A 14,174-nucleotide genomic window follows, 5' to 3' on the forward strand; every position below is an offset into this window, starting at 1 on the left:
AGTGATGAGAGGGAGTAGGGTTGATCAGTGAGAGAGACCAGAGTGTTGATAGAGAGTTCTAGAGATGAAATGAGTTGTGACAGGCTAAGAATTCTGAGTGGTACGAGAGAGTGATGATGCGTTTGATAAAGCCATCAGGTAATGATTTTTTCCCCTGCATCGTGAGTGGTCAATGATTCCTCATCATCAGTTATACATGAAGAAATAAACTACTCAGAAATACAATAACAAGCACTAATATTCAGCTAATTTAACACAAATTCTTTCCTACGTACATTAAATTATGCAATTGTGGTTGAGATGCTTGCAAATGTTTAGTTGGTTCATATTTTAAATAATGCACCAAAAAATCGGCCATTATTTTCCATTACGTACTTCTTTTAAGTACGCGAGCGTAGTTTTCCCATTTTACATGAATTTTACGTATTTTAGATACGTTACATGCATTGCATGTGTGTCTCATAAACTAATTTTTTTATGTTGACGAGTAATACTAATAATGAATTTTGATTTCATATTAGTTATGATCAGTGGTAGACATCGTTACTCCAAAAGTGACTTCGTTATCTGCTACTCCGTTACTTAGAGTAGTAACTTCATTATCAGTTACACCATTACTTCTTTACAACAGAAACGGAAGGTACCGTTTCTTCGCTACTCCGTTACTTGTATTAAATAAATTAAAGAAAAATATTAATTTCATTTTTATTATATAGAAGTAACAAAGGAAGAAATACAGTAAAGACGGTTGATAAAACCATCACTAGACGTCGTGCTCTCTGCTCTCAGTCTGACAATCACACTGAACTTAATCTGGTAGTACTGGTACTGGCGTCAATGGGTGGTGGCGGCTGGAGACCCAGTGGTGGCATGACCTTGTCCTTAACCTTTGTTTACGTCATCTATGTTCTCGGCATGCTGGCGGTTGGCCTGTAATTATAACATAAATATATCCATTACATTTATTGTGACTTGCACGATTGCGCAAAGTAGTTAATATAAGTACAAAGAAATTTAAGAAAAGTAAACTAAATATTCTCCTTTAACCTTTTATAAATTTTAATTATTTACGTTGATTAGTTTTGGGGTGTGCAGAGAGTGAGTGCAGGTGCCTGGAGACGTGACACTCGCACATGAGAAGAGTGCTGTGAGGAGACTGAAAAATGGGAAAGCAGCTGGGGTTGATGAGGTGTGTGCAGAGATGCTTAGTGTAGTGGAGAGAGTGGAATGAAGTGCTTGTTGGAGATATGTAAGAAGGTATGGATGAGTGAAACTGTGCCTGCAAAGTGGAAAAAAAGGCTGTGATTGTACCCCTGTACAAATGTAAAGGTGAGCGAAGTGAGTGCAAGAATTATCGTGGCATAAGTTTATTGAGTGTGGTAGGGAAGGTATATGGAAAAATTATTATAGAGAAAATAAGAGAGATATCAGAAGACCTAGTGAGTGATGAACAGGGTGGCTTTAGGAGTGGCAGAGGATGTGTGGATCAAGTATTTGCAGTGAGACAGACAGAGAAGGCTTGTGAGAAGGACCATAAGGTGTTTATGGCATTCACGGATCTAGAAAATGCATACCGGTACGACAAAGTGACAGAGAAGGATTGTGGAAATTTTTGCGCATGTACGGAGTAGATTGTAAACTGCTAGGCGCCGTCAAGAGTTTCTATGATGGTAGTGAAGCATGTATAAGGATTAATGGGCATGTAAGTGAATGGTTCACAATCGGTGTGGGCGTGCGACAACGTTGTGTGATGTTCCCATGGTTGTTAAATATATATATGGATGCGGTGATGAGTGAAGTAAAAGCACGAGTAACGAAGTGGGATGATGTTGGTAATGAATGGTGATGGATGGAATATCTCAAATTTGTTGTATGCTGATGATGCAGTACTGCTTGCAAGTACCGGACAAGAACTTGGTAGGCTAGTGCAGAGTTTTGCTGATGTCTGTGAGCGTCGTGCCTTGAGAGTAAATGTAGAAAAGAGTAAAGTGATGGTTACTGAGAGAGAAGGTGACTCCCAGTGCGATGTTACAGTGAATGGAGAGAGACTGGAATTGGTGAGAGAGTTCAAATACTTGGGTACAGTGATAGAAAAGAGAGGAAAATATGCAAAAGAAGTTGAAAGTAGAGTGACACAAGGAAGAATAGTATGGTAGCTGGTGCAATGAAGGCCTTGAATAGAAACAGAGGCTTGTGTGTTGCAGCTGCATGAGGCTTACATGGAGGAGTGTTAGTGCCAACTTTAACATATGGATGTGAGACTATGGTGTGGCATAAAAATGAAAAGTCAAGAGTAAGAACAGTGGATATGAGACTGCTGAGGAATGTATGTGAAGTACAGAGGGTGGATACGATACGAAATAATGTGATTCGCGAAAGATATGGAGTGAGGAAGTCGGTGGACACCAAAATCGAAGAGAATGTTCCGAGATGGTATGGTCATGTGGAGAGAATGGATAACAATGGAGTGGTGAAAAAGGTATATCTGAGCGAATCTGAAAGAAGGAGGAGGCGAGGTAGGCCAAGAAGGTGCAGAGATATGGTGGATGAGTGTGTGAGGAAGAGAGGTTTGGAAGTCGGTGAGGCTAGAGAACTGACAAGAGATCGAGCTGGCTGGATGAATGTTGTGAGGAGAAGTGCATGATCAGAGATTTGGCACCTCTTTTTAACGTTACAGCGTCCGGATTAACGCTATCGGATACGTTTATGTGAAGCTATAGAACGTGGTGAATGTTTTTGGCGTATCCGATAGAGCCAGGATTCCGGAGGCTTGAATGGTGAGTGAATGGAAGCGTGGCCCATTGGACTGGGTAAAATTGGGTTGTCTGAACATTGCTACTCCTCACCCTGTCCTAGGGTGAGAAAGGTCGGGATGATGGTGATGATGATGATGATGATTATTATTATTATATTTTAGCGATATTTTTACCATACCTGCCCTTAACCCTACACAATTAGACTTTATTAGTTACTAATTACACATCAGTGATATCATATCACACCACCACTGCCAACATAATGCCAACATCACTGCCAACATACTGCTGGAGTGCCGGCTACCGCCAGTAACAACATTGCCACCACAACGAAGTTTCAGGTTACCGGTACTTCCACACCCTGACACCAGAACCACTCACCAGAATCACCAGGATCTAAATAGTACTACAACTACCATACCACCACAACCACTACAAATGTCAATACCACCACCACCACACCACGACATCAGTCAGCCAGTCACCACTCAGGCACTCACCACCTACCACCACTACTATTACAGCACGACACCACACCAGTGACACCACCTACCAGCCTACCACCACTACCACTCACCAGCTCGGCAGTTACCACCAATACTGGTTAGTGGTTACTAGTACTACCACTAGTCCACTGCCACTACCAGCTAGCAGCTACCACAACTACCACTGCCGCCATAACCACTACTACCACATCAGGCATCTACCACAGCCATCTACCAGTACCACCAGGCACCACTACCATAATACTACTAGTCTACCATCTTCCACGGTCCACCACTACCAACACAACTACCACGGATACAGTAACCACCACACCACACTACCAATACCACCTACATGATACATTTACCAGACTATCACAACTAGTACCACGGCAGTGACACCACCTACCAGTCAGTAATATAATTTTATATTATTTATTTACCTCGAGGAACATGAGAAGCTCTAAGGTGGCATCGGAAAGGGTGGCTCTCTTGGCTCTAAGGACGTCCTTGCCAATGAAGAAAAGGTGCTCCATGGGGGCACTCGAAGGGATGGCTGTGCTGTATCTGGCAAAGACACATATCAGGGCTAGCTCCTTCAGGAAGGCCATGTCCGTCAGCTTGTCATCCTTCTTCAAGACATCCTCCAGCCAGGACTTGACCATGGCCTGTGCCTTGGACTTGGTTGATTTGTGGATGCTGTTGGTGTGCTTCTGGGAGTGCATCATAATATCGCCAAAACTGCATAAAATCTCTAGAATACCGCTAGATTTTTTATACCTAGACATGAAATACTGCCACTAAGTAGAAGTGAATATCTCTAGATCTAGTGGAAAACTGCTAAACTCAACACTGAGTACTGTGGCATGCAGCCGGTTGCTGCTCCACGTCCACATTGGGGCTGGACTCCTCTCAGCTTCATTGTATCGGTGCACGCTATTGGCTGTTGGCTATTCAAGTGGCCAGTAGTGTGCGTCGATACAAATGAAGTAAAAAAGCAAAAGGTAACCAAAATGTAATGGAATAATGGAGTAACGTAACAAAAATTAACGGGGTAACGGACTAGGAAAATAATGGAAGTTACTCGGTCCGTTACAGTAAAAAAAAAAAAATGTAATGAGTCCGTTACTCCGTTACTCAAAAATGTAACTTCATTAGTAGTGGAGTAACAGAATAATGGACTGGTGCCAGGGCCGTCTCCACACCGGGCCGGAGCATTCCGCTCGCCGTTTCGTGTGACGTCATAATCGGAGGCCATGCATGCGCCGGGGGGCCCGGGAGGCATCACACCGTCAGTGGCAGGATAAACAGAGAGGGGAATTGACCGCTGGCCATCACTCCTCCGTACTTCAGTCATTCTGTTTGACTTATATATCCTACAAGATGTGAGTGTAGTAAGTGGTGAACGTGAACAGTTCATTTTAATATAATTCAAAGTTTTCAGGTCAAAATAACATACAGTACAGCGTAATAACTGCATTTGACGGTTACACGAAGATAGGTAATTTAAGATTGCAAAGCTGTGTAAGATACCTGACTTTTAAGTCATAAATTTTGCAAGGCTGTCACAGAAGAGATCAGCCACCCTGTTTTTAATCGAAAATTGGTACTCATGCAAAGCTAGTTTATACTGTAGGATATTCACCACTTTGTTCCAACCGCCAGCTTCTTCTTCTTCTCCTTTCGGCTCTATGGTAGGCTATATAGATTGTCTCCATCTTACTCTGTCTTCTGCATCTTCTTCTCTTACACCTACCACCCGCATGTCCTCCTTCACTACATCCATAAACCTTCTTTTTGACCTTCCTCTCATTCTCCTGCTTGGTAACTCCATTTCCAGCATCCTCCTCCAGACATACTCCTCATCCCTATTCCGCACATGTCCAAACCATCTCAGTCTCGCGTCTCTAGCTTTGTCCCCAAACTGACTTACGTGTGCTGTCCCTCTAATTTGTTCATTTCTAATTTTGTCCAACCTCGTCACTCCTAGTGAAAAAACGCAACATCTTTCAATTCTGCTACCTCCAACTGTGCCTCCTGTCTTTTTGTCAGTGGTACTGTCTCCATTCCGTACAACATGGCTGGCCTCACTACAGTCTTATAAACTTTCCCTTTCATTTCTGCAGAGACCCTTCTGTCACAGATCACTCCTGTCACCTTTCTCCACCCACTCCATCCCGCCTGCACTCTCTTTTTTACCTCTCTACCACACTCTCCGTTACTTTGTACAGTTGACCCCAAGTATTTGAATTCATCTACCTTTGCCACCTCTACACCTTGCAGCCTCACGGTTCCCCTGTCATCTCTCTCATTTACACACATGTACTGAGTCTTGCTTCTGCTTACTTTCATTCCCCTTCTCTCCAGTGCATATCTCCATCTCTCAAGCTCTGCCTCAGCTTCCTCCCGGCTCTCACTACATATCACAATGTCGTCCGCAAACATCATTGTCCACGGAGGCTCCTGTCTAATCTCATCTGTCAATCTGTCCATCACCATTGCAAACAAGAAGGGACTCAAAGTCGATCCTTGATGCAATCCCACCTCCACCTTGAAACCCTCAGTCATTCCTACTGCACATCTATGGTAACGAATTTTGCTTTGACTGTAGCTTATGGTAGGCTATATACTGTAGACTGCTTTTTTTTTTTTTTTTTTCATTAAGTAAATCATAATGGGAAGTTGTATGCATAATATTAGTAATGAAGTGTTAAAACACAGAATATTTTTAAATAACTTCGGGTACTAGAGTTTTCTACTTTGGCCACTAGGCGCTTGAAAAATGGCGTGCGATAGGATGATGGCGTCGACACCTCCAGAACGTAATCTCCTCTTGGTTAATTCTGTGCAGCAGCAGCAGCAACAGCTATTATACTCAGCTTCTCTCTTCTCTATTCCTTTTTTCCCTAAATTATAAATTGCATCCTTCTTTTCCTCAAGAATTTCTTTTCTAAACGATATGATTCCAACTTGTAGATTAAGATCTTCATTATCTGAGTGATTAAGTTCCTGTACTGTTTTTCCCATATCAGTATGTTCCCATATCCATAGGCTATGTTCCCTTATGCTTGCTGGGTATACTACCATATTTTCCATCGTTATTGTGTTGTCACTTTTATTTAACTCGGTATCCATTTATCTCATGTTTTCTTCTCTTATTCTTTCATCCCAAACCTGATTCATCTTAGCCTGATGTACTGGCAATTGTCTTCCATGTTCATCATATATATTTATTGTGCTAGTTGATGTTTTATAATAGCATTTTAGTTTATATATCTATTACCATACCTGTTTATTTTTATTATCACTGCTTTTTATTTCTTGGGTGATTTTTTCTTCATGTAAACTAATTCTTAAGTTCAATACCTTCTGTGCTTGGTATTGATATAGTGTAATTGCATGCCGTTTTTTCCTATTATACTCCTTCATTTTCTTTATTTCTTCTCTTATTTCATTATTCATCCAAAGTTTCTCTTTTCCCATTATTTTCCTTTCTTGTGTAAGTCTTTTCAGAATTTCATTTGCAGTTTGTTTAATGACTTGGTTTATGTGGTTCAGATCCTGTACAATATGCTCAATGGTTTTCCTGTCTACTTCAGTTAGGAATTTCAGTAGAGAGTCTGAGTCAGTTTGAAAATGCTGTACTCTATTCTCCTTCCTTTTCCTTTCCTAAAGTTTGTGTTTCTTGCTGGTGTTTCTCTGTCAAGTGTTATTAGATTGTGGTCTGTTATGTCTATCTCCTTGTTCTCATCTATACTCATTCTCATACATATTTAATAGGCCTTTTTATTTACAAGAACATAATCTATTACACTTCTTTGGTCCCTCTGGCTCCAGGTGTATGTTCCGTCACGTGTACTGTCACAATTCATTAAATTATAGTTCCAACCCAGTCAATTATCATTCTTTCTATATTATCTACTTTCTGTGTTCCAAGTATTTCTATATGTAAAATCACCCAATATTACCAGTGTGGTTTCATGCAGCTCTTCAACTTTTTCTCTGTGTATAGCCTATTCTCATTTTCGATTTCCTTATTCTATCCTCATCATTCCTTTCCGTAGAAAAATATACTAATATCAGCCTAATGTTTCTACCTATTATTTTTTCATCTAAATCAAGAATGTCTGTATGTTCTGAATTGATCTTGTTAAATGTTATTTCTGTACTTCTTCTCATTAGTAGGTACCATTAATCCTCCTCCTTTTTTGTCGTTTTCTTCTCTCATGCTTGTTATTTTCTCTGTCAACTCACTAAATTGTACCATATCTATATTATGCTGAGTTTCTGTCATACATGTCATTCTTTTCAATTAACTGCTCTATTTCATGTGCCGTCTCTTTTGTTACCTAGTCCTTGTATGTTAATTAATTATATTCTTATAGTTCTGTTTACTTTTTATCTCCGTATTTTACATTCTTTGCCTCTCTCTTCCATTTTTGCTCTGTACAACTTCTTGGTTTTTATGTACCATCCTTTTCCTCCCCTTCCTCTCTTTCTCTTTAACTCTTCTCTTAGTTGCCTATCTATTTCACTTTTTTTTTTTTTTTTTAATGTGAGGAAGAAGGAACCAAAGGCAACGAGGCCGCAAAACTGTTCCTTCCAAGAAAAACAAAACAAAAGAGAGCCAAATTCAAGAACCATTGATTTCGATATGCCTGGACACACTTTGTTTAAAAGACTGGAGATCATAGGAAGTAGGAAATACAGACAGGGAGACAGTTCCAGAGTTGACCTGTTGCATAAATGAAGGACTGGGAGTAACGGTTAACTCTTGCATTAGAGAGTTGAACAGAAAAGGGATGAGAGTTTGCTGCTAGGCGGGTGCTACGCACCCGTCGTAAAGTGGAGGAATGCATGCAGACAGTTCACAGGAACAGTGACCATTGAAATAGCGATAGAAAAGAGATAAAGATGCAACAGTGCAGCGAAGAGACAGAGGTTGAAGGAAGTCAGTAAAAGGGGAGAGTTAATGAGACGAAAAGCCTTTGACTCCACCCTATTGAGAAGAGCTGTATGTGGGGAGCCTCCCCACACATGATAGTTGTACTCCAAGCAGGGGCGGATAAAAACCCCTGTACAGAGTCAACAATTGTGAAGGGGTAAAAGAAGGAACAGAGTCGGCTTAGCACACCCAATCTCCTGGAAGCGGATTTTACAAGAGATGTAACATGATTTTTCCAAGTCAAGTCCCGAGTAAATGAAACTCCAAGCATGTTCAATGATGATGCAGGATTAAGCTGAATATTAAACATTAGTGGGTATACTTGCGGAAGATTTTGTCCGGTTGATAGGTGCAAAAAACTGAGTCTTTGATGCATTAAAAACAACCAGATTATTTTTACCCCAGTCAGAGATACGAGCCAAGTCAGACAATGGGTGTGCCATAGCCTCATCCCTTGTATGTTGAAGTAACTGCCGAGATGGACGTTGTCGGATTAATGGAAAGATGAAGGGTGGAGTCATCAGCTTATGAGTGGATAGAGTTAGATGTACAGCTTAGAAGGTCATAAATGAATAAAAGGAAGAGGTGGTGATAGGACAGAGCCTGACGAACACCACTGTTAATATATCTAGGAGAAGAACGATGGCCGTCTACAACAGCGGCTATAGAACGACCAGAAAGGAAGCTAGAGATGAAGGCACAGATAGAAGGATAAAAACCGTAAGAGGGCAGTTTAGAAATGAAAGATTTATGCAGACTCGATCGAAAGCCTTTGAGATGTCAAGTGCAATAGCAAAGCTTTCGCCAAAGTCCCGAAAAGAGGATGACCAGGAGCCTGAAAGGTAGGTGAGAAGATCGCCTGTGGAGCGTCCTGACGGAACCCATACTGATGATCAAAAGAAGACTGTGATAGGAAAGATGCTTTATAATTTTTGTATTAAGAATGGACTCGAAAACTTTTGAGATACAGGATGTTAAAGCAATTGGACGATAGTTAGAGGGTTGGGAATGGTCACCCTTCTTTGGGACTGGCTGAATGAGAGCAAACTTCCAGCAAGAAGGAAAGGCTGTAAGGTTCTTTTGCTATGCAATTCCTTTTCTTCTGTGGATCTGCTTCAAACCTTTAGGTTCCTAGCATTTCCCAATACGGCCACTTCTCTTTTTCTTCCTTCAGTTTAACCAAAAGTGGCCTTTCTGTTCCATCATCTATATTTTTTCCTAACCTTATCACTTTCTCAGTGTTTATACTACCTTCCAGTTTCAGTGAGTTCTCAAACAGATCTTTACACTTCTCAAAATCATCTCTCCCTCTTCCCAGGGTCCAGCTTTGTGGACTCCTGTACCTGTACAGCACTACATTTTTCTTCTTTTCCTTTTCCTCTTTCTCTTTTGTTTGCCCCATCATTGCCTCTGATATGCTATGTTCCATACCCTCATAGGGGATTTCATTCACTATCCTCTCAAATACATTCTCAGTTAACTCCTAGTGGTATGTTTTTTCTTTTTCTTTTAATACATTTATCTGTTCTTTTAACTCTTTATAACTCTCTTTAAGTTTCTTTAGCTGCTTGATTTCTACCTTGCATCTTTTGCAGTACCAAGACTCATGAGGAAAGATCAGTTAAGTAGCATTGTCATATTAATACTGAACGTGCTTTCACAAAACAGATATATACTTTCATTGGTTCTCAGATGCATTATATTACTGACACTGGCACAGGCTTATTTGCAAGGAGGAAAGTAGCAAAATTTTCTTTAGAACGAATCATGGTATAAATTTTTCATTTCCCAATGATACTTGAACTTGTATACAGCCTTTGTTCTGCCGACCAGTCATTCAAAACGAAAAATATAGTTTATTACACTGAACTCTTTATGGAATTCTTTGCTCCTGCTTAAATTCAGTATTAACTTTCTTATCAAATAAATGTCTGCGTGTATATTGAAATAATATAAAATACCGTTGTATATAATGAACTGTTGATTATACTGCAGTGGCACTAAAATGATTAATATTTTATCATCTTCACGATATCAATTACCTTGCAAGATGAATTCTTTATTCTGATTACGATACTTTTCTGCTGAAAATATGTGATTATCATCCAGTAATTACCATAACATCTATTACTTTGTGTCAGACAATAAATTAATGCCATTCGTATTAAATTTGCTAGATATACTTCATATACATTTACATATATCACTCTGTGTGCCGTAGGTAGCCACAAATTTCATACCTCCTATATTTTACTCTCTCTTGCCTCAACTTGCTAAACATGGTGGCAAGAGGCTGTGGAGTGTTGAATTAACATCTAATAGTTGCACTTGCTGACACTGCTTTGGAGAATTACACGTCACCATTAAAATCTGTGTGAATTGTGCTGCAAAGGGAATTAGACATTACCATTAAAATCAGTTTGGATTGTGGTGGATAAGGTGTTTGTCACAGACCCATTCATAACACATACCTACCCCCATACATGCAAGTCTCAGACATTTGTATTACAGTCATCATGTCTAAGTCTAGTATGCATTATTACCATACACATTTTTTAATCATGTGGTTTCAGTGTGCTGTACAACATCTTTTGATGTCGCTGAAACCTGCCATCAGGCATAAATGGACACTTATTTATGTGTTCTCCCACAGGTGTCTGAATTGGCTGAGGCAATCAGAGGTGTGTCTCATGGTAACCTAAATATCTAAAAGAAATACCGTTTTCCTCAAAGTAATGGTTCAGTCAAAACTAAGGTACATATCTTAAAAAGGTAAACAGAAAGGATGATCTTACTTTTTCATTTCTATTTGTAGATATCTCCTACCTAGGAATCTAAGGAATACACTTATTCCAGAAAATTACCAAAAAGGATATAATTGAAAAAATATAACTGGGGAAACAATTTTCCTTCAACATAAGAAAATGGAAGATGATTTCCCAACATCTGGCTTCACACAGCACTGCCCCTCATAACTGAAAAAATCATATCTTTGCATTTAGTGACAACTACTTTTTTCCTGCAGATGCCACGGAAATGCTGTGCACCTGGCTGCAGATCCAATTACAGTGGGAGCAACACAGCATCAGTGTTGCGCTTCCCAAAAGACAAGGATCGTCGGGACCAGTGGATAACAGCTATTCACGGGAAGGATTTCTTACCTTCTAATGATGCTGTTCTGTGTGAGAAGCATTTTATCCCTGAGTTTGTCACTAGGGAAGACACAGTAACCTATCCTAATGGAACTGTGATAACAACAAAGAGAGGCAAAAGATGCCTTCCCTTCAGTTTTCCCAAACTAACCAAAATACCTGTTCAAGAAGGTGCCACCAAAACGAACAACTGTAGAGGAAAGGGAAAAACGCTTAGCTATGCGTGATGAATCAGTGTTCAATGAGTGGATTGAGAAAGACCGTATTGAAAGCTTCTCATAATTCTGTCGTGAATTTAATAACAGATTAACAAAACACTGGATGTCAGTTGTTAATAATGACAATGTGTCTTTTGTCAAAATTGTGATGATCAGCCAAAGGTGATGGTGTCATTTAAAGTGATGTCTAACTTATCATTTTCAACATGGCATCAAGACATCGCTTTACCACCTAGAAAATTCAACTGGATTTTAGGACCTGACAACTTGTGCAGCTTGTGGTCTAAGTTTGATTCACTGTTAAGTCACTTTGGAGCTTACCAAGATGTTAGTAACACTGATATAGATAAGACTAAGTACTGTATAAGAGTGATTAAAGACATGAAAAAAAAAAAAAAAAAAAAAAAAAAAAAGTGACTGACGCACTGAACAACTTCCCCTATTTATTCTGAAAACACCAAGGTACAGTTGTGAGTTCTTGATTTGGGTTTGCACAGTTTATTATACAAGCCCCTCTTCAGTGATGCCACCAACAAAAATAAAATTCTTTCAAGATTTGCTCCCAAATCTTTCAAGATTGCTAAAAATATTTCAAGGCAGGTATAAATTTAGGTAATACCAAGGATAGACCGTAAAACCTCATGTCTCCGAACTTCCATGTATTCTCTCTGATCTCATTAGAATTGTCTTATGACAAGAGAATATAAAAATGTATCTTCCAAATAACTGTGATAAACGTTGGCTACATAAACCCACAGCTATTGAATAACCTAATGGGGAAAAAGGGTAATGATTAAATAATCTAATGCAGAAAAGGGATAATGATTAATGACTATCTCAAGCTGCGCTCCGGCTTCAATAAATCCTATCCATATACGAAAGAAATTGATCATTTGGAGGTACACTAGCGCTTTGACAATTTATTGGATTCAGTATAGCTATACTTCATCCCTGAATAAACCCAGAACAAAATAATTACCTGTAGTTATGGGATGTGTCTACTGGTTTAGGAGAGGAGAATCTCATCTTCCCTGGTGCTACTTCCTGGCCTGCACGCGGGGTCGGGACTGAAGGACAGGACAGGACAGGATGAGTTCTAACCTCTGATCAGTGCGCAATACATGTTGGAGCGTGACTGCTAGGCAAGTTCCGATGGTTACCACTTAACAAATTCCATAGCAAATTAAGTTTATTAATAAAAATTTGTCAAAATTAGGAAAAATACAAGAAAAATGAGAATTTTTCAAGATTTTATACTTTTTAAAATAATTATTTCAAGTTTTCAATATAAGGGTCAATATTTGAAAAAGAATTCAAGCGGTGGCATCACTGCCCCTCTTTTTACAGGTCTCTTCATGAAAGTGGTGTACTTATACTCCCCATCCTAAGTACTTACAAAAGCTAAGTGTATGAGACACTAAACAGGGAGCATTTGATTTTTCACATGAGGCATTTTTGAGGCAAACATTTTCACCTTTGAAAAGTGAAGAAACTCTGGTCAATGTCCTGCTTGATGAAATTCATGTTAAAAAGCTTAGCTTGTAAAGGTGGTAAACTCCACGGAATGTCTGAAAATTCTCATGAACTAGCTTCAACTTTGCAAGCTTTTATGATACCTTCACTTCTGTCATCAAACAAACACATTGCTGCTTTGTATCCAGTTAGTAATCTTACAGCAGATAAATTTCTTGATCTGACACAGTGAGTTTTGACATTTCTCTATGACATAGGATACAGAGTAATTTCACTCATCTCAGACAACAATCGTGTAAACAGGAATATGTTTGAAAAGCTGTGTGGTGGGGTTCTTAGTAGTTCTGTCCCACATCCCTGTAATCCCAGTGAGCCCTTGTTTTTGCTTTTTGATTCAGTTCACTTGCTGAAGAGTATCAGAAATAACTAGCTAAATCAAAAAATCCAATTCAGACCTTTGTGATTCCTTCACCTGGGAGATGTCAGTACTGCAAAGGAAGCAAGTTTGCTGCCATTAAAAAAGATTTATTCACAGGAGCGAAATAAGCATGTTAAGTTAGCACCAAGTTTATATGAGAAAGTGTTGTTTCTCTTCAAATTTGGAGAGACAGAATGTACAATATGTTGTTAAGATTGTTTGATGAAAAGAATGTTGCAGCCCTCAAAACATTAGGAAGTGATGATGTGTCAGGTACTATTGAATTTCTGGAACAAATAATTTCGTGGTGGAATATAGTCAATGTTAAATCACAGTATAAAGGAAAGCCATCTCAGACTACAGGAGTGTAATCCAGTTCTGGAAGACTTCTCAGGATCCTAATTTGAAATTTTTAAACAGCTTTTGCAAATGGCTTAGGGCTTGGGAAGAATTAGGTCCCCTTCATAATGGGGAAAAGGTCAGAGTGGGAAAGCTGTCAAGGGAAACTCATTTTGCTCTGAGACACACATCATGCTCGTTGATTTCCCTGTGTGACTACCTCTTTAAACACCATCACTTCCAGTACATTTTACTTGGTAAATTTCAGACTGACAAAATAGAAGCTCGATTTGGTCAGTATAGACAAATGAGTGGGGGCAACTACAATGTATCTGTAGTCCAAGTAATGGAGTCCGAAAAAAAGTTGAAGATTATGAATATACTTTCC

At 39.4% G+C, this 14,174-nt stretch overlaps 1 protein-coding gene across 1 annotated transcript in view; it reads left to right on the top strand.

Annotated features, from left to right (window-relative positions):
- The first annotated feature begins 4,497 nt into the window (after positions 1-4,497).
- LOC145416703 (uncharacterized) overlaps positions 4,498-14,174 on the top strand; it is a 13,795-nt gene continuing 4,118 nt past the window's right edge. The window contains exons 1-3 of the mRNA XM_080285638.1: positions 4,498-4,532; positions 10,840-10,879; positions 11,212-11,412. Coding sequence (XP_080141764.1) covers positions 4,498-4,532; positions 10,840-10,879; positions 11,212-11,412 — 276 coding nt within the window. The remainder of the gene's footprint in view (positions 4,533-10,839; positions 10,880-11,211; positions 11,413-14,174) is intronic.

This window comes from Coenobita brevimanus, chromosome 107, assembly GCF_032717465.1.
Source record: "Coenobita brevimanus isolate Jiangsu-jjx chromosome 107, ASM3271746v2, whole genome shotgun sequence".
Taxonomy (NCBI): domain Eukaryota; kingdom Metazoa; phylum Arthropoda; class Malacostraca; order Decapoda; family Coenobitidae; genus Coenobita; species Coenobita brevimanus.